General features: G+C 47.7%; 3 protein-coding genes across 3 annotated transcripts; 2 read left to right on the plus strand and 1 right to left on the minus strand.

Moving 5' to 3' along the window:
* Positions 1 to 7,115: 7,115 nt before the first annotated feature.
* LOC109759422 (membrane protein PM19L) lies at positions 7,116 to 8,681 on the minus strand. The gene is made up of 4 exons (XM_020318243.3): positions 8,398 to 8,681; positions 7,789 to 8,008; positions 7,627 to 7,672; positions 7,116 to 7,497 (listed from the first exon to the last, which is right to left on the minus strand). The coding sequence occupies exons 1-4, from the start codon at positions 8,522 to 8,524 to the stop codon at positions 7,420 to 7,422; spliced, it is 471 nt and encodes a 156-aa protein (XP_020173832.1). The 5' UTR covers positions 8,525 to 8,681; the 3' UTR covers positions 7,116 to 7,419.
* Positions 8,682 to 14,827: 6,146 nt separating this feature from the next.
* LOC109759417 (mitogen-activated protein kinase kinase kinase 18) lies at positions 14,828 to 16,337 on the plus strand. Its single transcript, XM_020318241.3, has 2 exons — positions 14,828 to 16,212; positions 16,319 to 16,337. The coding sequence occupies exons 1-2, from the start codon at positions 14,888 to 14,890 to the stop codon at positions 16,335 to 16,337; spliced, it is 1,344 nt and encodes a 447-aa protein (XP_020173830.1). The 5' UTR covers positions 14,828 to 14,887.
* Positions 16,338 to 24,695: 8,358 nt separating this feature from the next.
* On the plus strand, positions 24,696 to 26,212 carry LOC109759419 (mitogen-activated protein kinase kinase kinase 18). The gene has a single exon (XM_020318242.3). The coding sequence runs from the start codon at positions 24,812 to 24,814 to the stop codon at positions 26,210 to 26,212; it is 1,401 nt and encodes a 466-aa protein (XP_020173831.1). The 5' UTR covers positions 24,696 to 24,811.
* The last annotated feature ends 371 nt before the right edge of the window (positions 26,213 to 26,583 follow it).

The following is a 26,583-nucleotide window of genomic DNA, read 5'->3' on the forward strand; positions in this document are numbered from 1 at the left end:
CTAACATCATATTCCCTACAATTCTTCTCAACACCCAAGTCTTTTTAGAGACTTTCTCTTATGCATGGTTATTCTCTATTAATATCTGTTTCTTCTTAAAAACTAGTCCCACGACAAGTTTTGGTTATCTAGATTAAACAGAACAAAGGTTCTTAAATTATTTTAGCTACTAGAACAAAACCTTTATTTTAATTATCAAGACTTTCTCCCACTTGTATACTTTACACATACTCTAAGTAATTCAAGTGCAAAAGACAGGAGTCATGGGACATACCTTGACGACCATGAATTTCCATGCTTTTCTTCCTTAAGGGTGCATGCCTTGTTGCCTGAGTAGAATAACTCTCGTAGAAAATATATACAAGAATGCAAACAAATTTGGGCAAAAAGTAAAAGAGCAAAGTCAAGACTTATTATATATTTTGGGTTTTGGTGGTTTTGAAAGCTAACTTGCACATGAAAAATTGCAACCAGCAAAAATAAAACAAGCCAAATAAAAGGCAAAGTATTGGACAAACCAACACGAGTTATCAAAGCTCATCGAGCTTAAGTACGACCTCATTACAACTTTAATAAATAAATACTACCACATCTTGATTTGGACGTGGTAGTGACCTCCCCCAAGCCTAAGCTTTTGCAATCCTGATCCAGCGAGATCATTGTGGTGGTGGATAGTACAGAGCCCATCCTTGTCTCCACTCATAGAAGTTGTTGTTCATGGAAGCGTACGTGTCTCAAAGGGACTTGGCAAGGCTGGTCATGTCATTGATGGAGCCCCCGAGGTTGTAGATGTCAGCATATGTGGTGTAGGGCACTTCCTCTTATGCATCTTCTTGGGACTGCACGTCTTCCGCGTCAGTGGCTAGTTCATTTTCATCAACTTGTTCTAGTTCCGGTGCCTCCTGGTCAACGGTGAACCACTACCATTACAACACTAGTGGGAACACTCTTATTAAGAAGAGTATTACCAACAACAGAGCAAAGGTTGGTGAAATCTAGGCCAAGGGAGTTGGCCAACATGGCGACCACTCCGCCACACATGATATCTGTTGGAAATATGCCCTAGAGGCAATAATATAGTATTATTATATTTCCGTATTTTCCATTTTGTCTGACCACTGTCTATCTATTTGCTTTACCGAAAAAGGCTTTCGCCCGCTTTATATATAAAGCAACAATCAACATACATGCAGCACACCACCCGACACCACCCACCCACCCAAGGCAGATACAAGGGGGCTAACGAACGGCAACTCTACTCCAAACAACCCAAAGCACACAACAAGTAGGCAAAAGAGCATATCTAAGGATAAAAAGAGCTCTCCACCGTGAACAAGTCACCGCGAGGAGATGAAGCCACAACTCAACGAATCAGGGACTCCCAAAGCGGTGCTTCCAGGAAAGAAACGACACCGAAGAGCCACCACCGCCGGATCCAGCGAATCGAGGTTTTCACCCAGAGTAACATGAAGGACACAGGGCCACCGCGATGGAGCCTTCAAGAAGGGAACAATGTATGGACGCCGCCGCCATCGGTATGGCTCGAGCCAGACGAGGTTTTCACCCCGGCCACCACCCTCCGCCTCTGCCCGGGGTACGGCCCTACATGAGAGCGTCGATCGCACCACCACCGAGAACATCGAAGGCCTACCCCCATGCCGCCCACGCGGCCATGACAGCAAGCCCGTCAGCGCCCGAGCCCTGAGCTCCGCCCACGAGCCCGGATCTCCCACCACCAAGGCCACCGCCCTGCATCCAGACGCTCCGTGGACCATCAAAGGCATGAGCTTTGAGCCGATCGGTAGATCCCTAGCCATCAGAACCGTCGGTGACCGACCTGCCCCGAACAACGGTTAGAGGCAAGGAGGCGCTAGGCCAGGAAAAGGGAAGGTCGGAGACGAGCTCGTCTGGATCGGCGCACCCCTGCACCGGTGACAAGTAGTCGGTCTACCCGTCCCACCAACATACTCCCCTACGTGACCCCTGATGCCCTACCACGGCCTCCGGCGAGAACCACACGAGGAGGAGGCAGCCACCCGTCCGCCGGCAAGGGCCGCCGGATCGACCTCACCCTACCGCTGAAGAAGGCCTCCAGAGCGTCAACCACCACCACACCACCCGCGTCTCCACGCCCAGGCCAGCTCCAGCTGGTGCCCAGCCACCCCATCGGAGTAGGACGACCATCGGCTGCATCACCACCATCTTAGAAGGGCCGCCGGTCACCCCTACCGCCACCAGCCGCCACTACCAGTCGGATTTGGGCTGGGGCTGCCAGATCCGCACGCCCCTGGGCCTCTAGAACCCCACTAGCCGAGGTGGAGACGGGAGGAGCGGAGGAGGCGCCGCCGACAGGCCACCAGGACGCAGGGAGGAGGAGAGAAGCCAGAGCAGAGGTCGGCTGGCGCCCGATGCCACCAAGTAGGGGATGGCGCTCCATGACGAGCGCCACCCCCGCGAGGGAGAAAGCCACCCCGCCACCGCCTACGCGACACGGCCTTGAGCCGGCAATGCCACCGGCGACGGCGAGGGAGAAGGGGCGGGGTGAGGGGATGGGAGCGGCGGCGCTAGGGTTCCTCCGGGGGTGCCAGCGGGAGCGCCTCGGGAGGGAGGGGGGCTTCTGTCTTCGACGCTTTCAATCACGGGAGGGAGGGGGACAAAAAAACATTAACATCTATTTACTTTCAATCTTGTAACTAGCAAGACCAGGGGCTTGACAAACCCCTCAAGTTGGGTGCAAGTATTGTTTTTGTTTGTGTGCACGCACTGTTTACCTTGCTAGCTTGGTGATTCCTACTAGTTCGGTTAAATCTTGGTTCTCAACTGTGGAAAATATTTTTCTTCTGTGGTATATCACTCGTCCTCTTTAGGGCAAAACCCAGCAACCCCTGTGAGAGCAGCAAAGGAATTTCTGGTGCCGTTGCCGGGGAATCGTCTTTTATCAAGTCAGGTACCTACACATAAACTTTTTCTTTACTTGCTTATTTCTTGCCTAGTTACCTTTGCTTTTTTGCTTTGCTTGCCAATTATTTTAAAGTACCAAAATACCTTATTGCTATTTTTGTTTGTCTTGCTATCATGGCTAGTTCTTCACTCGCCGTCTCTAAGCCCGAGCTAGAAGTTCTTAATTTTAAACCAAGGGGCGAAGAAAGTTTAATAGATGCGCGGTATAGAATTTGTGATGCTCAAAATAGATCTACTAATAAACAATCTACCACAATACTCCTTAGAAATTTCTATATTGGTGTTACTACTTGTATAGGTTTGTTCTTGATGCTATCACTAGAGGAAATTTCTAAAATAGTCATACTTCGGATGCTTTTAATGCTATGGGAAGTTTAGTTGGATTTCCACCGATTAAGGTTAATGAAACTGAAATAACTTTAGAAGACCTTATCCAAAAATTGGATATTTATCAAAAATAAAATGCCAACTCGTCAACAATTAGAAGAACTGGATAAAAAGGTGCATAATCAAGTTACTAAGTTAGGCTCTACAGTAGGAAATGCTTTGGAATTATTAAAGGAAAAAGAACCAATTACTGATAGAGTAGAACAAAGTTCCACTAAAATTGATAAATTGAAAGAAGTTATAAATGTCTTGGGTTCAGCTTTTTCTTCCACAAAAACTAGTGAGGAAGCTTCTACAAATAAGAATTTGAAATTCACTTATGTGTCTAAGGTTCCTAGGCCAAACTTGGGTGCTTCTTCTAGTAAAGAAAAGGGAGATTTAAAGATGATAACTGTGCACCCAACTTTTAGAAGATAAAAATGAACATGCCTTTGACACTAATTTTTTTGACTTTGTGCCTACAAGTGTTATGACTAATAAAATGTTTGGCAATCCTCCTAAGAAATCAAGTTGCCTTATTGAAGAATTAAATGATGATAAAACTTGATACATTTGCATTATGTCTAGCTAAGAGCATTAAACAGTAGCGCTTGTTGGGAGACAACCCAATATGTATCTTTTTATTTCTTGTTCAGTATAGTGGGTCAACATAATGAATTCTATTGTAATAATTATGTTTGTATCTTTTCTTTTGCTTTGTGCCCCGAGTTAAGCCTTTGGAATGTTGCAAATGCATATTTTATTACCTTCATTTATATATATCTGAAATGGGAACATAATTCATTAAATTAAGAAAAAAGGCTAATCACTCGGTTGAAAAATACTGATGCAATGTACGAAAAATATTCATTCAATGTAAAACAATGATGTCTGCGCTTTTAGAATATATTCTTAACATTATAATTTTTTAATATAATGTAAAAAAATTCACATATTTAAAAAGAATATGTTGTACCGTTCAAGAAAAGTATTTATGCAACGTAAAATAAAATGTTTATACAATGCAAAAAAGATGTTCGTCAGGTTTTATAGGTTTTGTACTAATGGAAAAAATGTTCGTGACATTTTCAAAACATGTTTATACATTGAAAATAAATGTTTCTTGTAATTTCGAAACAAGTTACACACCATTCAGAATAATAGTCATGACATTAAAATAATGTTCCCGTGCTTCGGAAAAATACTCATGGTATTAAGAAATGCTCATGTAGTTTAAGAAAATGTTTCCTATGATTCAAAAATAAGGTTCAATGCATATATATGAATATGTTTAATATTTTATAAAATTTATTCCAAACATATATCTAGAAAAGTTTAGTCATGTATTCTGAAAAATATTCAATGTGTAAGAAAATATAAGAAAAACTGAAGAAAACAGGTAAAGGACCATAGAGACAAAAAATGAAAGAAGAGGACTAAACCCAAAATAAATCGTGCACAAAAAAAATAAAAAAATCGAAGTTAAAAAGAAAACCACAGCAAAGCACACCAGACCGAAAAAAACTCGGTGCACCAAAGGAAGAACGAAATTTCGTCCGCGCATGAAAAAAAGGGAGTTGCGGCAGGCCCGTTCGCGAGATCGTCTGTCTCGTATGAGCGAGAGATAACCATGGTGATACATCATTCCAAATGAGGCGATATATACCTCTCTTTGCATTTTATTGTTTTTTCTTTCGTTTTCTTATTTTCTTTCGCACCATTAAAAATCGTACAAAAAAAATTCAATTCAAATTTTGATTAATTCAATAAATGTTTTGGACTTGAAAAATGTCCCCGAATTGAAAAAGAATGTTCGTGAATTTACAAATTGTTTGTGTGCTTTAAAAGATGCCCACGAAATTATAATAAAGTTCGTGGATTGATAAAAAATTCGCGAACAATTTCTGAAATGTCTGTGGTTTTTATAAAATGGGAACATTTTCTGATTTTTTTTTAAATCAAGAACATTTTTTGAAAAATTAAACATTCGAATTTTCGAATTGAAATTAGAAAAATAAAAGATAAGTAATGAAGAACCAAATCGAAAAACAGAAACAAAAGTACACTGAAAAAACAAAAGGAAAAAGGAAACTGAAAACTCGGAAAGGTAAGAACCTTTTTTGATGGGTGAATTCTATTTAGCGCATTGGTCAGGGGATAGCTACCTGACGCGTAACCAAGACCTGCGAGATTTGTTGTAATTGGGCTGGCCCATTCCTGTTTTTCCTCCCCACCGATTTTTCGAAGGTTTTCTTCCCTTTTTTTCACATCCGCGGACAATTTTAATATTAAGTTTTTTTAAATTTTTAGACATTTTTAAAATTTTTAGTAACTTCCGAAATATACAGCGTTTTTTTAATTTATGAACATTTTGCTAAGGCGACATTTTTTGAATTTGTAAATATTTTTAGAATTCGGAGCATTTATTGAAATAGAATTTTTTAAATTTTAAATTTTATTTTTAATCCTTGAACATTTTGAAAATTGGTCAAATTTTTTGAAATTAGGAATATTTTTTCAAATTCATATATAATTTTGAGAAATGGAACATTTTTCAAATTCGTGAGTATTTATTAAATTTGGAACAATTTCAAATTCGTGATTTTTTTGACATATAGGAACATTGTTCAAATATGTGATGAGATTCAGGACATTTTTTAATTCAGAACGTGTTTTGAAACTTGGGAACATTTTTATATAAACAATCAATTTTTACAAATTCGTTTTTTAACATTGTATGATATCCAGAACGGCCTTTTAGAATTCGAGAGTCGCGAACTTTTTTCCGAAGGTAACAAAGAAAAAATAATTAATAGAAAAAATAACTGGGGCGCCCCGTCACGTACATGGGTCGTCCCAAAGCGCGTACATGCAAATGCGGGGGGGGGGGGGGGGGGGGGGTTGCTCGCTGAGCACCACCGCAGACTGCATGGATAGGAGGTCCCTTGTACTGCCCCCGTTTCTAAATATTTGTCTTTTTAGAGATCTCAAATGGACTACCACATACGGATGTATATAGACATATTTTAGAGTGTAGATTTACTCATTTTGCTTCGTATGTAGTCACTTGTTGAAATGTTTAAAAAGACAAATATTTAGGAATGGAGGGAGTAAATGGTTCCTAAAACCGGTGACACTCTCAGTTCGCTTAATCTCTAATGGGCCAGCCCATCTAACTACGCAGGTGGGCGATCGGAGACTTAACAGTTGCTACGAGTGATACACAACAATTGTGTTGGCAATGAGCGATAAGTTGGTTGCTTGGATCTGTCCCAATAGCCGACGAGACATGCGCCAGATAAACACCCTAAACCCCAAAACAGTGCATCATGCTAATACTTTTTTTTCAGTTTGACTAATTCACATCTATATTTTTTTAAGGATGTCACATCTAAGCTCCCACAAATATATAATGCAGCAACAAGAAACAAAAAAAAACTAGGACAAAAAAAAAGACCACAAACAGAGTGAACATCAGCTTAGATGTGACATAACCCTATTCTTTTTCGTAATGTAGTGTGCATAGATTTTTTAAAAGTCAACCTTTGCAAACTTTGAACAAGTTTACAGAGAAAATTACGATATGCACAACACCAAATATATCAAATATGAAGTTATATTTTATGATGAATCTAATGATATATGTTTGGCTTTCTAGATGTAAATGTTTTTCTCGACAAACTTGACCAACGTTTGTGAGGTTTGATTTTTTAAGAAAAATCTGCATGCACTACATTATGAACGGAGGGGGTAACTAATATTAACAATTTTCCGTAGAAAAGACGATATACTCAAATCAAATGAATATAATAGCTTCGTATTTGGTTCCCAATCAACAAATCACGCGGAAATCTGAACACGCATCTAACGCTTATACACACACAACGTACAGATACACACACACTCACACATGCACAGTGCATTTCCGTCTCAGCAATAAACACACGATACACAAGTTTTAATACCACATCAAAGATGTACACATGCAACCAGTGCTCGGCTAGTTGTAGTTGATATATCGGCATTGAATCATCACGCTTGGAAGCAAATATTCCATCGGCAATCGATCTCTTGCCCACTTGAGCTGGCCCTTCACCTCCCTCCGTGTATGGCGAGTATGTAGAAGAGCTGCGTCCCCGAGAGTATGATGGTGAAAGCCTCCATGGTTATCTACAAGACAATCCAAACCAACACAAACAGTCATTAATGATTATATCGTGTCACATCAGTAGTCACAAACTTACAACTTGATTCCCTACTAGTGCTGATCAAATTAAACAGTGCGTCTGTCGGTCTTACCAGTCTAGCATTCCTGCCGTTCAGGTCAATCTCCTTGACTGCCAATCTGGAGAATCAGAAGGTGCCAAAGAGGATTAAAAATAAGTCAGGCAAAACGTTACATATGCACGCATAGAAAGAGAGTTGGGAGTGGTACGTAGAAGTGGTCATACTACAACATACCCCATGGCGAGCAGCGTGAGCATCCAGGCGATGAACGCAGAGGAGGCTGCCGCCGGCAGGCTCTCGTGGCTCCACGCCCGGACATGGTGGAATCCGGCAAGCGCCGCCCCCATGCCGACCACGCTGGCAATCACGGCGAAGATGACGAAGAACCCAGTCGCCGCGTTCCCTATCGGGAAGTAGATCGGAGAGAAGTGTGACGGCAGCTCCAGCCCGGAACCTGTATATAACAACATACATACGCTCAGGCCTCTTTTGGTTTGGAGGAATCATGTAGGAATTTCATAGGATAGGATTTTTGTAGAAAAATTTTTTAGAGCCCTTCGGTTTGTAGGAATGTAATCCTATTTCTATGCAGGAATTCTTCCTATCTTCCATATTTCATAGGAAAATAAATATTAGCCTAGACTCAAAAATCCTATGATGTGAATCAAAGGGCATCTTCTTTCCTATTCCTACTCATAGGATTTGAGATACATGTCATCTCATTTTTTATGACTTTCCTATTTCTACAATTTTCCTATCCTATGAACCAAAGGATGCTTCAGCTCAAGGAATTAACACAAGATAATGCACCAGGAGTATGCACTACCGGTCAGCAGTACGTACCTATGAAGAAGCCGTTGTTGATGGCGAAGTTGATGGCCCAGCCCCCGACCGCGGCGACGATGAGGTACATGCAGAAGTTGAGCATCAGGAGGAAGCCGGCCACCGGCTTCAGCCCCGCGTTCGCCATGTGTGCGTGCGTGCTCCTAGCTGCGAACGCTTCGACCGATCAGAGGCTGGGCTCTACTTCTTCTTCTACTAGTCAGTATTAGTATTTCAGGCGGCTTAAGGATTGCATCGGCGGCTGCACCTTATATATAGACACAGGGCGTGCGCACGAACGATCGACGGGAAAATCCAGGCTAGATTTGTTCCTTGCTTCCCTCGGCTGCATGGACAGCCGATTGCGTGCTTGTGGAGGCTGGGTTACGTCAAGTTTGTGACAAACTTGATGCTTAAGGCAGCCGTCCCCGCGGTCTGGGGCATTCGGCCTCTCGACCTGTCAGAGATTCGATCCGTTGGCCTCGAGGATAAAATGACGGCTGGCTGGACAGTGGATACCTTTCCTTGCCGGACATGCATACTATATGCATCGACCCTTTTGGTTCAGTTTAGTTTAGTTCCCGCGCTTTATTGCTTTACAGCCGTGGAACGCAGCTTTGGCCGTCGTCTCTTGGTATGATGCTGCGTGCAACACAAGTCTGGTAGATGCCAAATACTACGTAGTACTCCCTCCATTCCACAATATAGTGCTTCCTCTATCTCCGTGCTTCAACTTTGACCGTAAATTTAACTACCAAGACCGATTGCGGCGGGAGCAAAAATTATATCAGTGAATTCGTATTCGAAAGAAGTTTTTAATTATGTAATTTTTTCACCCGCCGCAGTCGGTCTCGTTCGTTAAATTTATGGTCAAAGTTCGACCTCGGGAAGCGCGGGCGCACTATATTTTGAAATGGAGGGAGTAATAAAGAAAAGGAAACATATGATTGCGTCTTGGGCCACTGGATCACAAGATGGACGGCTAGGATGTCCGGTTAAGAGCACGATTGCAAGCCTAAAATCGATTGCGGACGTGAAGGAATTTGGTGAACCCCTTCTCTCCGCCCAATCCCCTCAAATCTCACCCCATCCCTCTAATCCCCAAATAGTTTTTTGGATGAGAGAGATTATTGCATCTAATTTTTATGGCAAATCAACGTAACGATCAAGAAAAGGAATTGCTTCCTCTTCCGCACTATGTCAAGCTGAATGTGGATGCATGTTTTGATGATGAGATGCTAAGAAGAACCACTGGGGCTGTTATCCGTAACAGTTGGTGGAAGTTTATTGTTGTAGGTAATAGCATAATTGAGTGGTGTTCAGATGTATTGTCTGCGGAGACCATGGCACTGAAATATGGTTTATCCTTTTTTTTGCCGGGGGATATGCTTTATCCCTTGTACAATCTATTGGTTGTAACAAACTAGTGGTTAACTTAGACAACATGGATGTCATTAACACAATGAAGTAGGGAGCAAATCTTGCAGGAGCCCCAGCACCTATCTTCGATCATTGCTATCATATGTCATGTGATTTCCTCATATAATTTTTGAACTTTTCCCAGGAGAGGCAAACTCAGTAGCTCATGAGTTAGCTAGCTAAGCGATATTTTCTCCGACTAATGTCTGGATGGATGAACCTTCTACTTCTATTTCTCCTTTGACTGTAAATGATGTAACACTTATTACAAATGAATGAGAGGAGGTTTTATTGTTAAATAAATAACCGCTGCTACAAGCCTATTGCAACATGGATAGGCCAACTACTACCTCTTTTTTTTAAAGGAGGTTAAACCTCGCTTCTGCATCATTGTGATGCAGCCAAACAGAATTGATCCTCATCAAATAAGCAAAAAAATATAATCTTAAAAGCACACATGGATGAATTCTAAAAAAACAGTAAACATGGATGAAATATGATGCAAAGAGCATAATGTAGAGTTCTAATTGAAAACCCATTGATAGGAGCATGTGAGCTCCAACACAAGGGCTCCCAAAAGTTTATTTTAGAATAGGGCCCCCAAAAGTTTGAGAGGGCACAAATTGCTACATCGTACATGGTTGGACAACGACATCAGAAAGTGGGCTTAAGCAGAGACGCATGTACATCAGACCTGGTTAATAGTGATTGGGTGCGATCTTGTATCTCATATGAAAAAAGAGGCAATTCTTCAAAAATACATGAAAAGGGAGGCACATACACGAGTGTGGATTTTTTAAGCATGGGTGCAATTAGGGATGAAAACATCGCAGGAACGAAAAGAATTGGGTGCTACCATGTTTGTTTTTACATTTTTTGTAGAAGCGGAAATAAATACAGAAACCCCCAAAATAAATATGGAAACATATACTGCTGGAAACGGGCACGGAGCAAATATGGAGGGGACACGGCAACAGGAACGGGTGTTGACCGAAACTTAAAAACTCCTTGAATTACAAAAAAAATACACACAAAAACCAACAAACCTAATGAATTGTTAACATGGCTACAAAATAATATGATTAGGTTATCAACTTAGCATAGTATTATAGTAGTACCGAATAATTACATATAAGTCTAGTTGAGTACATCTGTGGTAGTAGAGGGCCTCAAATGGACCATTCTGCTCATTGTGTCATTGTGTGTTGTTTGGTGATTGGGCTACAAATCAGCCATAGGCCTATAGTAAAATGGGAATTCCATATTCACGGAAACAAAAATTTTCTTTCCACGTTTGTTCCGTCAGGAAACACCGTTTCGTTTTTCTTTCTGTTTTTGCATTAAGAATTTTCATTTCCATTTCCGTTTTGCAAATTTCCATTTCTATTTTTCCTACGGAAAAGCTAAAAGTTCCACTCCATTTTCAACCCTAAGTGTATCGGATCCTTTTATTTTGGAAGACCCAAAAATGATATTTAAAAAGTTTTAAAAAATGTTTAATTTTTACACAACTACATATAGATGTTCTCTGCATGCCTGTTAATTTCGTTGAATAATATGATGTATTATACATAACACTAAGAAAGACAAAATTCTGGCCAGGAAAAACAATCCATTTTTGTGCATGTCTGTCTTTTTTTATCTCACATACAAACACTTATGTTGACGAGACTTTGAGGGAAATTCACTTTGGCTTTGTGCAAATATACTACACATCTATATGCCTGTAGAAAAAATTTGGGTTTCTGTAGCCATAAAATAAATATTTTTGAACTACAAACATAATGAGCTCAGTGTTCCCATGCTCCAAAGTGACTATCCTTACATGCACGTCGTTGGGGATCCTGATTGATCGTGCTAAAGTCATAGCATGTTCGTGACTCCTTGATCTGCTTGAGTGTTCGCCGTGCATTCATGAAGGCCTCATGTGTTGCCAAATTATGATACGCATCCCAGGCTCCTTGCTCCTAGCGTCTCTCTGCCCCCTCCCGCTCTCTCTCATCTTCTATTTGTTCCACCATTTCTCCATTATGTTGTTAGCTCCAATGCAGTGATACCCCGATGCCTGACCATCACAATTCCCGAAGCGTGCCATCACAAATTCTACAATTCACTATCACAAGTTAGAAGGGCAGAAAGATGAAAGTTAACTTGTAACTCTAAGTCGATACCGATCGACTGGTTTATCATTCTGTCAGTAGATAAATTTATTGTTTTTGTAACTGCCACTTTAACTTATCTAGGTGTTGTCGGTGTTGTGCAGATTGCGGTAGCTAAATTTGTGGTGATAGTTATTAATTAATTAGTTGCTCTATACTTATTGATTTGCAGTCAAATTGTCTTGGGAACATAGTTGGCTAGTTGCTCAAGAAGGCGCGTATCGAAGAGTTTCAAGATAGTTGTTCAATCAGAATTCAAGACTCCGATGTCCTCAATTTTACTGTCTTGATAAGCCTATAATTCATGTAGTGTTTGAAATTCATCCACATTAGACCTTTTTGGTTTATACAACGGGAAGGATCATGTATTCTAGAAATAGGAAGTATGATTCTAGTGTTGAAAAGTGTAAGAAGAGATAAAGACTAGAGTCAACCATTTAAACCCAAAAGGGTGTTCGTGGTAGATTTTTTGTGAAAGAATCTCAAACAAATTTTGAAATCAAAACTGCTAAGTTAATGATGGTCATGGTGATGTTGAAATAGAGGTTGAGGCTCACACTGTAGAAATGGATGAAGGCGGTGATGGTAATATTGTCGATAAAGCTGATGATGGTAATATTGCTGATGAAGGTCATGATGTTTATATTTCTAGTGACATCATTTATTCATTTAGCCTGGTATATTATGTCCAAGAACCTAGGATGCACTTGATACTAGAATGATTGATACTTCTAAAAGGGACTTTTGTGTTGAGCATGGCCCTGGAAACAAGTTCTCTACATTATCATAGACTACAATTCTCTCAAATGGATAAAAGTGTGACAAAATTGGCTTTCATACGGTAAAGATCTTGGGATAGTTTTTTTTTATACATATCATTAAGAAAGTGGTTTGTGAGAGGCCACTTAACAAACGAGAGAGTGACTAGACTCATCTTAGCACTAAATTGAGCACGAAACCAGTAGCGAACATGTCACAAATATGACTACATGCTATCACTTGCATCTGAAAAAACTAAACAAGTGATAAAGCTCCTCGACGAGAACTTGAAAAAGAAGGGAGCATTGGACGATTTTTTTTCCAGGATTTGTTTGATTACAATATTTCTAGTAGAACGTAATATAGCATTTCATGGTGGTAATTGTAGATTCAGCAAAGATAGCAATGACACTTTCATGGTGGAGGTAGTGCCTGTGGGGCCCACGCGTCCCCTGCTCGCGGCCTACTCGGCCCTGGCTTGCGGCCCCATGGCCACGGGCAGATGGGGTACCACATTGGATGACAAACTACGTCCGGACAGTTCGGTCCAGACGTATGCGGGCGTTTTGAGGGTCCACTTTAAAAATGCCATTATATGTAAAAGTTCCAGGAGAAACGTAATATTTTGACTTGTGCAAAAAAAAGTCAAAAGTTTGGCATTTCTAGACCATTGAATTCTTTTTTTTTTTGCTAAAAAACACGTTCTGTTTTGCATGAAAATTGCCGAGCGCGCTTTAGACATTAACGTGAACACATAAAAAATGAAAAAAGTTTGATATTTGTTTTAAATTTACTGTTCATCCCTAACATTCACATTCAACTGCTATGTACTTGAGGTTAATTTCGGTAAGTTGCTTGCTTGCTGTTATTTTTTGTTAGTTTCTTGTGTTTGGATTCGTAAAGTTGCTCCGTTGAGCACATGTTGAGCAGGCCAGCTGAATGAAAGCTTTATTGTTTACTTTGATTCAAAGATACTTGGAATTTGAAAAACTTGAATTACGCAGACCGAAAGGATCAAAAAGCCCCGAATGTCCATCCTAATCTGTGAACTTTAATAGTACACGTGTGCAACATGGTCGGTGAATGATGATATAATTACATAAACCTGTAAGATATTTTTTGTTTTTCAGCTTGCTCAGTATAGTATTTTAATGCTAAACACACTGGAACGTCAACATCAATTGTTTGCAAGTGTGAAAAGGTCCCGTCCATACGACATGTATTTGGAAGTTGAACTTTCCTCGCATACTTTGCTCGGCCGGGAGGTGGAAAGAGAAGGCGAAGATTTGGCGTAGAGAAACCTTCAGGATGTGTGTACTGGCTGACTTGTTGGGAGGACCAGGCCGCTGAAACACCAACAGCTTCCAGCCAAGTGAGACCGGTGAGCCGAGTCGCGAGCAGAAGGCCGCTGTAGGTGGGTGGTCAGCTCCCGGCTGCGGAGGGCGAAGCAACCTTGCTGATTCCTCAACTTGTTTTGGCAACTCGCAGCCTGAGCCTTACGTCACCCCCTCCAAGATACATAGTACGGTTGACTGGTTGTGAACATTCATCTGAACGTAGACCGACTCGTGGTATAGGAAAGAAGAACGATCCCAGTAGCCGCCCACCACTGCCACTGGCCTTGCCTTATCGACAACATCACAGTGGGCGCAGTTCATTGGACACCGCCAGAAAGATTGGAGTACAGTTTTGAAGAAATGGCAATTATTAGTTCCGAACCCGCACTGGATTAGGAAGTGATCCAAAACATTTTTGAGGAAGCGCAGGTGAACTGCGTTTATATTAGAAGAGGAAGGGAGTGATCCAAAACATGCAAAGAATATTCGGGCATCAAGCAGATAGTCATGCATGCAGATCGCTTGAACGAGCGTCCCACCAGGAAAAGAGAGGTCGGAAATCCCATCTACCGCACACGCGCGGCAGGCACTAGAATTTGACCATGGGCAGCGGCTGAAAGCTCGTTGCGCCGTCCCCTCGCCCGGGCGTTGACGGGGACTCCGCACGAAGCACACGCTCTCTCTGTCTCTCTCCCGCACGTTTCCCACGCAATCATCGCAGCCAAACTCGGGGTGGCCATACAAATACGCCCCCGCGCTCCCTTCGTCCACAGGCTCATCGATCGCACGTCCAACTCCACGCACCACAGCACCCAACCCTACGATCCCTCTCTCGGAATGGATGCCACAACGGCCAAGCAGCTCAGGCGGCTCCGCACGCTCGGCCGCGGCGCGTCCGGCGCCGTCGTCTGGCTCGCCTCCGACGACGCCTCCGGCGAGCTTCTCGCGGTCAAGTCGGCCGGCGCCGGCGCGGCCGAGACGCTGCGGTGCGAGGGCCGCGTCATGGCCGGGCTCTGCTCCCCGCACATCGTCCCGTGCCTCGGCTCCCGCGCCGCACCCGGCGGCGAGTACCAGCTCTTCCTCGAGTTCGCGCCGCGCGGCTCGCTCGCCGACGAGGCTGCCAGGAGCGGCGGGAGCCTCGCGGAGCGCGCCATCCAGGGGTACGCGGGGGACGTGGCCAGGGGGCTTGCCTACCTCCACGGGAACTCGCTGGTGCACGGGGACGTCAAGGCTAGGAACGTCATGCTCGGCGGCGACGGCCGAGCCAAGCTCGCGGACTTCGGATGCGCGAGGGCGGCGGATTCCGACCGGACGATCGGCGGCACTCCGGCGTTCATGGCGCCGGAGGTGGCGCGCGGGGAGGAGCAGGGCCTGGCGGCCGACGTGTGGGCGCTCGGCTGCACCGTCATCGAGATGGCCACCGGCCGCGCCCCGTGGGGCGACATGGACGACGTCTTCGCGGCGGTCCACCGGATCGGATACACGGACGCCGTGCCCGAGCTGCCAGCGTCGCTGTCGCCGCAGGCCAAGGACTTCCTGTGCAAGTGCTTGGCAAGAAACCCCCGCCACCGGTCCACCGCCGCGCAGCTCCTAGAGCACCCGTTCCTCGCGTCCGCCTTCCGCGACGTCGACGCGGAACCGGCGAAGCAGGATTGGATGTCCCCCAAGAGCACACTCAACGCGGAATTCTGGGAGTCGGACGAGGAAAGCGAAACAGAGGACATGCTGACGAGCGCGGCCGAGAGGATCGCCTCGTTGGCGAGCCCTTGCTCGGCCTTGCCAGACTGGGAGTCCGACGATGGCTGGATCGACGTGCACGGCGAACGCCCTGAAGCTTCAGAAACAACGTCGGCCACGGCGATCGCCGGCACAGATTTCGGTCCTTGGAGCCGTGAAGAAGGATTGGAAGCCGAGCTTGGTGTCCGTTTCGCTGATGCGGATGCCGGTAGGTGGTACGACCTTGTGCGGAATGTGGATGGAGCGCATTATTTCGGTTGGTACGAGAGAGATTTTAGTGTCAGTGTCGCTACTGATAGACCATTGTGCCTCATTGTTAGTCACAGACGCAAAATTGTAAAATTCGGTTGTCATTGCGACAGAGAAAGAACAATACATTCTGATTTTGCACAAATATTTCGTTGTCTTGAGCTTCCGTCGATGCTGTTTGCATTTTATCTTCCACTGAATGGGGGGGGGGGGGGGGGGGGGGGTATTAGGTATTATCTTTTTTTATAACTGCTTGCTGCTTATGGCCTCTTTAATTTGCAGAATTTCAAAAAACACATAAATAGAAAAAACTCGAAAATAGAATAGAATCGCAGGTGCAATACACAGGATTGTCAAAACAAAGGAATTTGCAGAATCACCGAAACTACATTTCTACAACCAGGAGCAAATGCTCCTGGTGTGAACAGTAAAAGCAAAAAGAATTCAACAAATTCTGAAAAAAAATTGTGACATACTTTCACAAATATTTGTTGTCCATGCAAATTTCATCACGAAATCACATTGGTACAAGTCGTGCCAAAAAAACAAAATCAGAGCTCCAAATGCTTTTGTAAGTAACATTTTCAAAGGATCGATTTTTTTACCACGCCTTCCACCAATGAAATTTTGCATGCACAACAAAGATTTGTGAAAGTATGCCACAAAAAAATTCAGAAACTTTTGAATTGTTTTTGTAATGATTTTTTAGTGTCCACACCAGAGCATTTGCACCTGGGTGTAGAAACTCCACATCCCAGAATCACATGTTTTTTTAGGAGGTGCATAATTACATGTTTGATAGGTAGGAATATGAGAAACACATGATACATGGTCAAATTAAGGTTAGACCATATGCAAAGATAAGGTGGAGTCGATATTTATGCTACTTATAGCCAAAACAGAAGTTTGATTGGATTGTAAATTTCCTTTGTTTTTTCTACTCAATCCAAAAAGAAAAATTCTTCCATTTTTTTTCTATGGTTCATCTTTTGAATCAAACAAATGATGGTGTCATCATACAAAAATAATAATCCTATGATTTTCATTTATTCTAATGAATCAAAGTGGCCCTTACTAAGGATTCTTCCGGTCTATGCTACTCTTCAATGGCGGCGGGTGTTGTTTTAGTGCGCTGGTCCAATGGGGTCTTAGCACGACGAATTTCCGACTGTCTACTATAATAAGGTTTGCCCGGCTCCAGCGAGGGAGGGGCAATGACGGCGGCGCGTCTTCGGCTCGCTTCAGTGCTTGTAGTCGTCGCTAGGTGGTCCACGAATCTGAGTGTAATTTTTATTATTTCTTGTGTTCGTTGTAGTACCATGATTGAAGATGAATAGATTGGAAGTTTTTCGCAAAAGAAATGCATTTGCTGCTTCACAATGTTCTAGGCTTCAACAAACAATTTTGCTAAGTCTCAGTCGACTGAGACTTTCTTATGTCTCAGTCGATACTATATTCCTTTGATCTTGCAAGGAGATTCGTACAAGAATTTCTTTTCAATTTTTCTTTTTTTCTTTTATATACTATGTCATTTGAGTGAGAGTTGGTTAAGTCTCAGTCAACTAAGACCTAACCACACCCTTCAACAAATTACTACTACGAAATAGGAAACCCAAGCCGTGAAGATCTTGATCTGCAATCCAATAAGAAAAAAATAGTACTCCTTTTTCTTGCTGGTGAAAAAAAAAGTACTCTAGGCCTGCTCCTAGAGCACTGTGTCATCTTTTGAGTTTTGATACCAGGTCGAAACTTCTTGCTATGGTATGTGTTCTCAACGGATGTCCTTCAGAGGAAGCCAACGGATGTGGAAACGAGGGAGTCAAAGGCTGTGTAATTTGACTCTTCAGAGTAGGAATACTTCTCAGGCACGTGCGTTAACTGATAAATAAAATGCGTACCGTGAAAGTGGGAGATTATTACTCAATCAATCTCATGTGCAAGGGATGTTTGGTGCTTCTTTTTTTTTTTAAGGACTAGGGATGTTTGGTGCTGGAAAGGTCAAAATGTTCCTTCAGTTAGGATGCGGAGTTTTCTCCCGAGCTCATCTGCACCCACGCTTAGAAAAAAAAAATCAAAATAAATACTAGAAAAATTTAAAAAATTCCAAACTTTTTTTGGGCGGTAGATAATTGGACGCGTGAGATCCGCTCTAAAATTCAACTCATTTGAGCATCTGAGCAGCTCTTGGCAAAAAAATAAAATCGGGGTCTGTAAAAATGTTTACTGTTCACGCACTGTTCTGACCCGATTTGTTTTTTTGCCAAGAGCTACTTAAATGTCCAAATAAGTTGAACTTTAGAGCGGACCTCACGTGACAAATTATCTATCACACAAAAAGAATTTAGAATTTTTTGAATTTTTCTAATATTTATTTTGATTTTTTTTCTGAGCAGGAGCAGATGAGCTTGGGAACCGAATTGGATATCCGTTTCAGTTACTGATATTAAAATCAACCGGAGAGTGCTTACAAAAATGATTGGCAGGGGTACTTATTGTTGAACATGTGTACATGTATGTAGGTCTGGTTTCTGTATGTAGTACCTGTAGTATCTGTCTCCCTCTATTTATATGTACGTGTATTTTACGAGACAAGATACCGGCCACACCCCTTGTACCTATATATATGTGCCTAGTGCACGATCAATCAATTATCGATGCACCAAATCATTCTTTACATGGTATCTATCGCAAGTCGATCTTCCAGCTTTCGCTAACCGTAGCCGCCGCCGCCCCCAGCCGCCGCCACCACCCCTCCTCCCCGCGCGCCACCTCCACGCCGCGCGCCTTCCCCTCCACGCCGCGCCGCCCCTTCCCGCCGCGTTGCTGCCTCCCGCCGCCGCGCCGCCTCTCCTCAGCCGCGCCGCCGCTTCCCTCCCCACGATCTCATCGCCATGTCTTCCAACGCCTTCACCTACTCCAACCCCTTCGCCATCGACCCTGCCGAGATCCGCGACATCAACGTCCATGCACGCGTCCCCATGATCCTCGACGCCTCCAACTCCACGTACTTCGCGTGAAAGACGTACTTCACGCCGCTCTTCCGCGAGAACAATCTCGTGGATCACGTGGATGGCACCGTGGACTCCCGCGCCATGGTGGACGACGCCGAGTGGACCGCGATCGACGCCACGATCATTCGGTGGTTCTTCACCACCATCTCCAAGGACTTGTTCCACACGGTCGTGAGCGCCGCGACGACGCCCGCGCCATGTGGGTCAAGCTGAACGGCCTCTTCACCGACAACAAGCTTCAGCGCCGCGTTTTTTTGCAGCAGGAATTTTTTGACTGTCACGAGGATGAACAGTCCATCGATAACTACTGCCGCCGCCTGAAGACGTTGGCGGATGAGCTCCGTGACATTGGAGCCAAGGTGGACGACGACCTCCTCCTCAGCACCCTCACCGCCGGCCTCAACGAGGACTTCGGCAACGCCGCCTCCAACCTCACCTTGATGCCGGAGCCCTCCTTCCCCAAGTTTGTGGCGTACTTGAGGTTGGAGGAGCGCCGGATGAAGGGGGTCAAGAAGCGCGTGCAACACCACGCCCTCGCCGCCGGCACCTCCCGCGGCCCCCTCCACCGACCGCCCCACCCGCGCCGCGCCCGTAGCCGCCGCCACCAGCGCCTCCGGGGTACTTCCCCTTCTCGCCCGCGCCTCCCGCCCCTCCCGCTGCCCCAGCAGCCGGGTGGCCGCAAGCAGCAACAGGCGCCGGGGGGGGGGGGGGGGGGCTCGTCAGCAGCAGCAGCAGGTGACTCCCCCATGGACGTACGGCACCAACCCGTGGACCGGCGTCGTCCACGCGTACTCCATGCCGGTCCCTCGGGCTCCGACTCCGGGCATCCTTGGGCCCCGCCCGGCGGGTCACCAGGCCCTCTTCGCCGCGTAGAACGCCGCTCCCTACAGCAGCTATGGTGCCCCCCCCCAGCCTGCGCCCGCCTACGGGTCCGCGCCGGCCTATGGCGCCGCCGCCGCGCCGGCCTATGGGGCCGCGCCCGCCTACGGCGCCACCGCCGCTCCGGCCTTCGGGGCTGCTCCCGCGCCGGCCTACGGAGGGTTCTACCCTCCTCAGGTGCCGCCGCCGTGGGACCCGGCCTTGCTCGCTGCACTGCACTCCGCCCCGTCACCGAGCTCCTATGGTGGCGGTGGTGACTGGTACATGGACTCGGGCGCCACTGCTCACATGACTGCTCATCCCGGTAACCTCACATCTGCCACTCCCGTTCATATTCCCACCCGTATCACCATTGGTAACGGTTCCTCCCTACCCATTACTCACGCGGTCATATGTCTTTTCCTTCTACTTCCACTCCTGTGCATATGTCTAATGTTCTTGTGTCTCCTGACTTAGTCACTAATCTTGTTTCCGTTCGTCGCCTTGCTCGTGAGAATCCTATAACTGTTGAATTTGACGATATCGGTTTTTCTGTGAAGGACGCCCGTACACGGATGGTGCTCCACCGATGTGATAGTCCGGACGAGCTTTATCCAGTGCATCCCTCCGGTGCCACCACCACCCGTCGCCCCGCCGCCTTCGCCGCTAGTGTCGATCTTTGGCATGCCCGTCTTGGTCATCCCACCTCCACCGTTATGCGTCAGATTCTTCAGAGTTATTCCTTCTCATGTAATAAGGTCGACGATCACACTTGTGAGGCTTGCCGTCTTGGCAAGCACATTCGTCTTCCCTTTATCGAGTCTACCAACATTTCCACCTTTCCGTTTCAGTTATTGCATAGTGATGTTTGGACGTCCCCGGTTGCTAGCAACACGGGCTATTTATACTATCTGGTGATATTGGATGATTTTACTCATTATGTGTGGACCTTCCCTCTCCGTCGCAAGTCCGACGCTCTTGCCACACTCACCGCCTTTTATTCATATGTCACCACACAGTTCGGTCGTCCTATTCTCGCCTTGCAAACTGACAACGGCAAGGAGTTTGACAACGTCGCCGTCCGCAATTTACTTGCGTCCCACGGCACCATCTTCCGCCTCACCTGCCCCTACACGTCTCAGCAGAATGGTCGCGCCGAGCGCGTCCTTCGCACGCTTAATGACTGTGTCCGCACATTGCTCTTCCACTCCTACGTGCCTGCTCGGTTCTGGCCGGACGCGCTCGCGACCGCCAGCCTCCTCATTAACATTCGCCCCTGTCGTTCCCGCTGGAACTACACACCTCACCAGCTACTCTTCGGTGCGTTTCCATCTTATGATGGCCTTCGCATTTTCGGGTGTCTCTGTTATCCTAGCACCGCGTCCACCGCTCCTCACAAACTCGCGCCCCGGTCACTTCCTTGCATCTTCCTTGGCTGTCCTCCCAACACCAAAGGTTACCGGTGCTATGATCCAGTCTCCCACCGTGTTTTCACTTCGCGGCATGTGTACTTTGATGAGCTCGTGTTCCCGTTTCAGCAGGTACCGTCACCCTCGGAGTCTCCTGCGGCGCGGTTCGTCCCTGCCTCCACCTCTGGCGGACCGCCCAGCCGCGCCCCGGGTTCGGCCCTGCCCGCGCTCCCCGCGCTGGCGGCCCCTGCTGCGGCCCCCGACGCAGCGGCCTCTTCGGCCGCCCCCGCCGCGGCCCCCGATGCCGCGGCCCCCATCGCCGTGGCCCCCTCGTCCGGTCCCGCCGCGGCCCCCGCCGTGGCCCCCGTCGCCGCGGCCGCACCCCTCACCGGTTTGGTCACTCGGGCTTGGACTGGGACCCTGCGTCCCAGCACGCGCTACTCTTCGGACGAGTACGCATGCGCGGCTTCTACCTCAACGCCATCCCCACTCCCCACCTCCGCTCGCGCAGCCCTTCGGGACCCGAACTGGCTAGCTGCGATGCGTGAGGAGTTTGACGCCCTGCAGCGCAACCGTACGTGGTAGCTTGTCCCGCGGCCACCCCGTGCCAATGTCATCACTGGCAAGTGGGTCTTCCGCCACAAGACTCGCCCCGACGGTTCTCTCGAGCGCTACAAGGCGCGTTGGGTGGTGCACGGCTTTCGCCAGCGCGCCGGCGTGGACTTCACCGACACCTTCGCCCCGGTTGTTAAACCGGGCACGATTCGCGTCGTTCCCCAGCTTGCTGTTTCTCGCGCTTGGCCTGTCCACCAGCTCGATGTGTCTAATGCTTTCTTGCATGGCCATCTCGACGAGCAGGTGTTCTATCAGCAGCCGACTGGTTTCGTCGACACCGACTATCCGGACCACGTGTGCTTGCTCTCCCGTTCTCTCTACGGGTTGAAGCAGGCACCTCGGGCCTGCTACCAGCGGATCGCGGCCTTTCTCCAGCAACAGGGGTTCCGGTCCACACGGTATGATGCCTCCCTGTTTGTCTATCACCAGGGCCCCGCCACCGCGTACCTCCTTCTGTACGTCGACGACATCATCCTGACTGCGTCCTCGCTAGCGCTTCTTCAGCAGATCACAGCTCACCTCGGCACAGAGTTCGCCCTCAAGGACTTGGGGGCTCTCCACTACTTCCTCAGCATCGAGGTCGTGCGCCGGGCTACTGGCTTCTTCCTGCACCAGCAGAAGTACGCCTACGAGCTTCTGGAGCGAGCGGGCATGCTTAACTGCAAGCCTGCTTCCACGCCTGTCGATACGAAGGCTAAGGTGACCGCCGTTGAGGGCACTCTGGCGTCCGACGCTCCCTTCTACCGCTCCATCGTTGGTGCGCTTCAGTACCTCGCACTGACGCGTCCGAACATTCAGTATGCTGTCCAGCAGGTCTGCCTCCACATGCATGCTCCTCGTGACACCCATTGGGCTCTCGTGAAACGTATACTTCGGTACATACGTGGCACCACAGCCATGGGTCTCACCCTGACGGCCTCGCCAGACACTAGCCTTGTCGCCTACTCCGACGCCGACTGGGCTGGGTGTCCCAACACTCGACGCTCCACTTCCGGCTACCGCGTCTACCTCGGGCCCTCTCTGATTTCGTGGTCGTCTAAACGACAACCCAAGGTCTCACGATCGAGCGCCGAGGCCGAGTATCGGGCCGTGGCCAACGCCGTCGCGGAGTGTTCCTGGCTACGACAGCTACTCCAGGAGTTGCTATGTGAGGTCACCAAGGCGACGCTTGTCTACTGTGATAAGTCTCCGCGGTGTACCTCGCTGCCAACCCTGTCCATCACCGACGGACGAAGCACATTGAGCTCGACATCCACTTCGTCCGGGAGCACGTCGCACTTGGTCGTGTTCATGTTCTACATGTGCCCACCGATCAGCAGTTCGCCGATGTGATGACGAAGGGACTACCCACCTCGACTTTCGAGGGCTTTCGGTCCAGTCTTTGCATCACCGGCGACGCTTCGACTGCGGGAGGGGGGGGGGGGTGTTGAACATGTGTACATGTACGTAGGTCTGGGTTCTGTATGCAGTACCTGTAGTATCTGTCTCCCTCTGTATGTACGTGTATCTTAGGAGACAAGATACCGGTCGCACCCCTTGTACCTATATATATGTGCCTAGTGCACGATCAATCAATTATCGATGCACCAAATGATTCTCTACACTTATGAAGATGACATGGGGCCACAAACTTATGGATAATATCTGCTGGTTCTCAAAAAATTATGTCTGGTTCAAAAATATATTATTGATGGCAGCTAAACTCTTTTTATGATCATGCAAGAAGATATGTGTCTTCCCTAAGAAAAAAAAGTTATGCGTCTGTAAGTGATGACGTGCTGGTGAACCAAATGAAATGGACAAAGCCTCGCAAAAAAAAATGAAATGGACAAAGAGAGAAACTGAAGCGTGCACACTTTTTTGGGTTACTCAACCGTACCTCTGCATGTGCTTGCCTAAACGGCGTGACGGCAGGAACGATGGACAAGTAACTAACCCTCCATCAGCTTCAGCCGAACTCCCTCACATGGCTGTGCTGTCCAAAGATCAGTCAGGGCTTAAACCCACCGAAAATGGTCGGATGTTCTGGCGAGGTGCCCATGGCCGCCGAACGAAACGTGCCTCTAGGAAACGGCGATGGACTGGATGATGATGGACGTGTCTTGCTCTTCTTCTGAGACATCTCCACGTTGTACTGCAAAGCCTAACGAGAGAAATGTCCAAGGCGAGACTGGGACGTAACCTCGAGGCACATAGCTAACACGACGCATCAAGGAGGCCTTATCGGTTAGGCTCGGCTCCGGAGCACGTCACGTGGAGAGCCAAAATGACAGTCCACCCAGATACTTACTGAAGCAAGTAAGCAACGCTAGTATATATCCACTATTTTATTTTATAAATAGTATAGTACTCCCTCTATAAACTAATATAAGAGCGTTTAGATCACTAAAGTAATAATCTAAACGTTTTTATATTAGTTTACGGAGGGAGTAGTTATTATCCATTGGGTTACTGCATACAATGATCATCGTATACGTCGACAATGATCATGTTGCATCACGTGACGTCCACAATTCAATTCAGGCGCCGATGCACCTACCCCTGAAGCCGATCCAGATCCACCAAACGAAAAGGCAGCAGAAAAACGACGGGAGAAGGCGCGCCAAAAATACCATGACCAAAATAAGACCCCCCACGTTCGTTACACCTTCCTTTGCAGCCGGAGAGGAGAAGGCTTTTCATTTCTAGCAGCAGCCGCGCACAGAAACGCTGCGAGCTCCATTCTCGCACGTGTTCCTTCCGCGCACCCAACCCATGCCGGTCTCTTCCTCGTCGCACGCCACTCCGCACATATAAATACACCTCGCGCACCATCCCTCCATCCTCCCATCGCATACAAAGTCAGCTCAGAACCAATCCAGCCGGAACGCCGACGACCAACGATGGATGTCGCCGTGGCGAAGCAACTCAGGCGGATCCGCACGCTGGGACGCGGCGCGTCCGGCGCCGTCGTGTGGCTTGCGTCCGACGAAGCCTCCGGAGAGCTCCTGGCCGTCAAGTCCGCCGGCGCCGGTGGCGCGGCGCAGCTGGAGCGCGAGGGCAGCGTGCTCACCGGGCTCTGCTCGCCGCACATCATCCCCTGCCTCGGCTCCCGCGCCGCGGAGTGCGGCGAGTACCAGCTCTTCCTCGAGTTCGCGCCCGGCGGCTCGCTCGCGGATGAGGCCGCCAGGAGCGGGGGCTGCCTCCCGGAGCCCGCCATCCGGGCGTACGCAGGGGACGTGGCCAGGGGGCTGGAGTACCTCCATGCGAGGTCGCTGGTCCACGGGGACGTGAAGGCACGGAACGTGGTGATCGGCGGCGACGGCCGCGCCAGGCTGACGGACTTCGGCTGCGCGAGGGCCGTGGACTCCCTGCTCCCGATGGGCGGCACGCCCGCGTTCATGGCGCCCGAGGTCGCGCGCGTCGAGGAGCAGGGGCCGGCGTCCGACGTGTGGGCGCTCGGCTGCACCGTCGTCGAGATGGCCACTGGCCGCGCGCCATGGAGCGACATGAACGATCTGCTCGCGGCCGTGCACCGGATCGGGTACACGGCCGCCGTGCCGGAGGTGCCGGGGTGGCTCTCGGCGGAGGCCAAGGACTTCTTGGACGGATGCTTCAGGAGACAGCCCAGCGACCGGTCCACGGCAGCGCAGCTCTTGGATCACCCATTCGTTGCTTCCGCCGCTGCCGCCGGCGACTATAAGGCTGCGCCGGTGAAGCAACAATACACGTCTCCCAAGAGCACACTGCAGGACGCACTCTGGGACTCGGACACCGACGACGAGGCGGACGAGATGTCGGCGACGCCGGCCGAGAGGATCGGGGCATTGGCCTGCGGCAACTCGGCCCTGCCGGACTGGGACTCGGACGACGGCTGGATCGACGTGTGCGACGAGGTCCACAGAGTCCCCGACTCGCCGCCGGCCGACGCGGGTTACGACCTCGTTTGGCCCGAAGAATCTGACGCAGAGCGCGAGCCGTTCGCGGTTGCTGCTGACGACAGCAACGACATCCCGCGCAATGCAGTGGTGACCGACTCCTCCATTTGGCAGGACAGTTACGTGCGCCCTGTGCATTTAGGCAGCTGTAGAAATCAATTTCACCCGTTTCAGTCTGACGGGGATGAAAACTTGAGATTTGATCGTCGTTGTAACAAAGACAGAGTAATGGAATTCATTTTTTTGCTCAAAATCTCAAAGTCTGCGACCAGCCATCTCTCTGCTACATTCCTCGTGTGCGTATGCTTTTCGTTACAGATCCGAGCATGCTCTTTTTTTTTGCGGGTGACAGATCCGAGCATGTGACGTGAGGGTTCGAGATTCAGTTACTTGAAGCGACATGCGAGTGACGTCGAGATCATACCTCCTGTGTTCCAGCCAACCTGGATCGTATTTGTTCACTGAGGGCGTGTTTGGTTGCAGTTTACGACAGTAGTTGCATTGCATGTCCATCTTTAGTCAGCCTAGTTTTTGAAATGCATATGCAGCAGATGCAACTTATTTGATTGCCTGCATCGTATGGAGGGGTACTTACCTCCATGTTGTTTGATTGCCGTTTTTGTGCTTATGGTGTGAGCAGATGCAAACTTCAGCTGTTTGGTTGCAAACAACATTTGTGTTCTGCTCACCCCATTCAAATGTGGTGGCCTTACCACCACATGATCATCACAATAGCA

Source organism: Aegilops tauschii, chromosome 3 (genome assembly GCF_002575655.3).
Source record: "Aegilops tauschii subsp. strangulata cultivar AL8/78 chromosome 3, Aet v6.0, whole genome shotgun sequence".
Lineage (NCBI taxonomy): Eukaryota > Viridiplantae > Streptophyta > Magnoliopsida > Poales > Poaceae > Aegilops > Aegilops tauschii.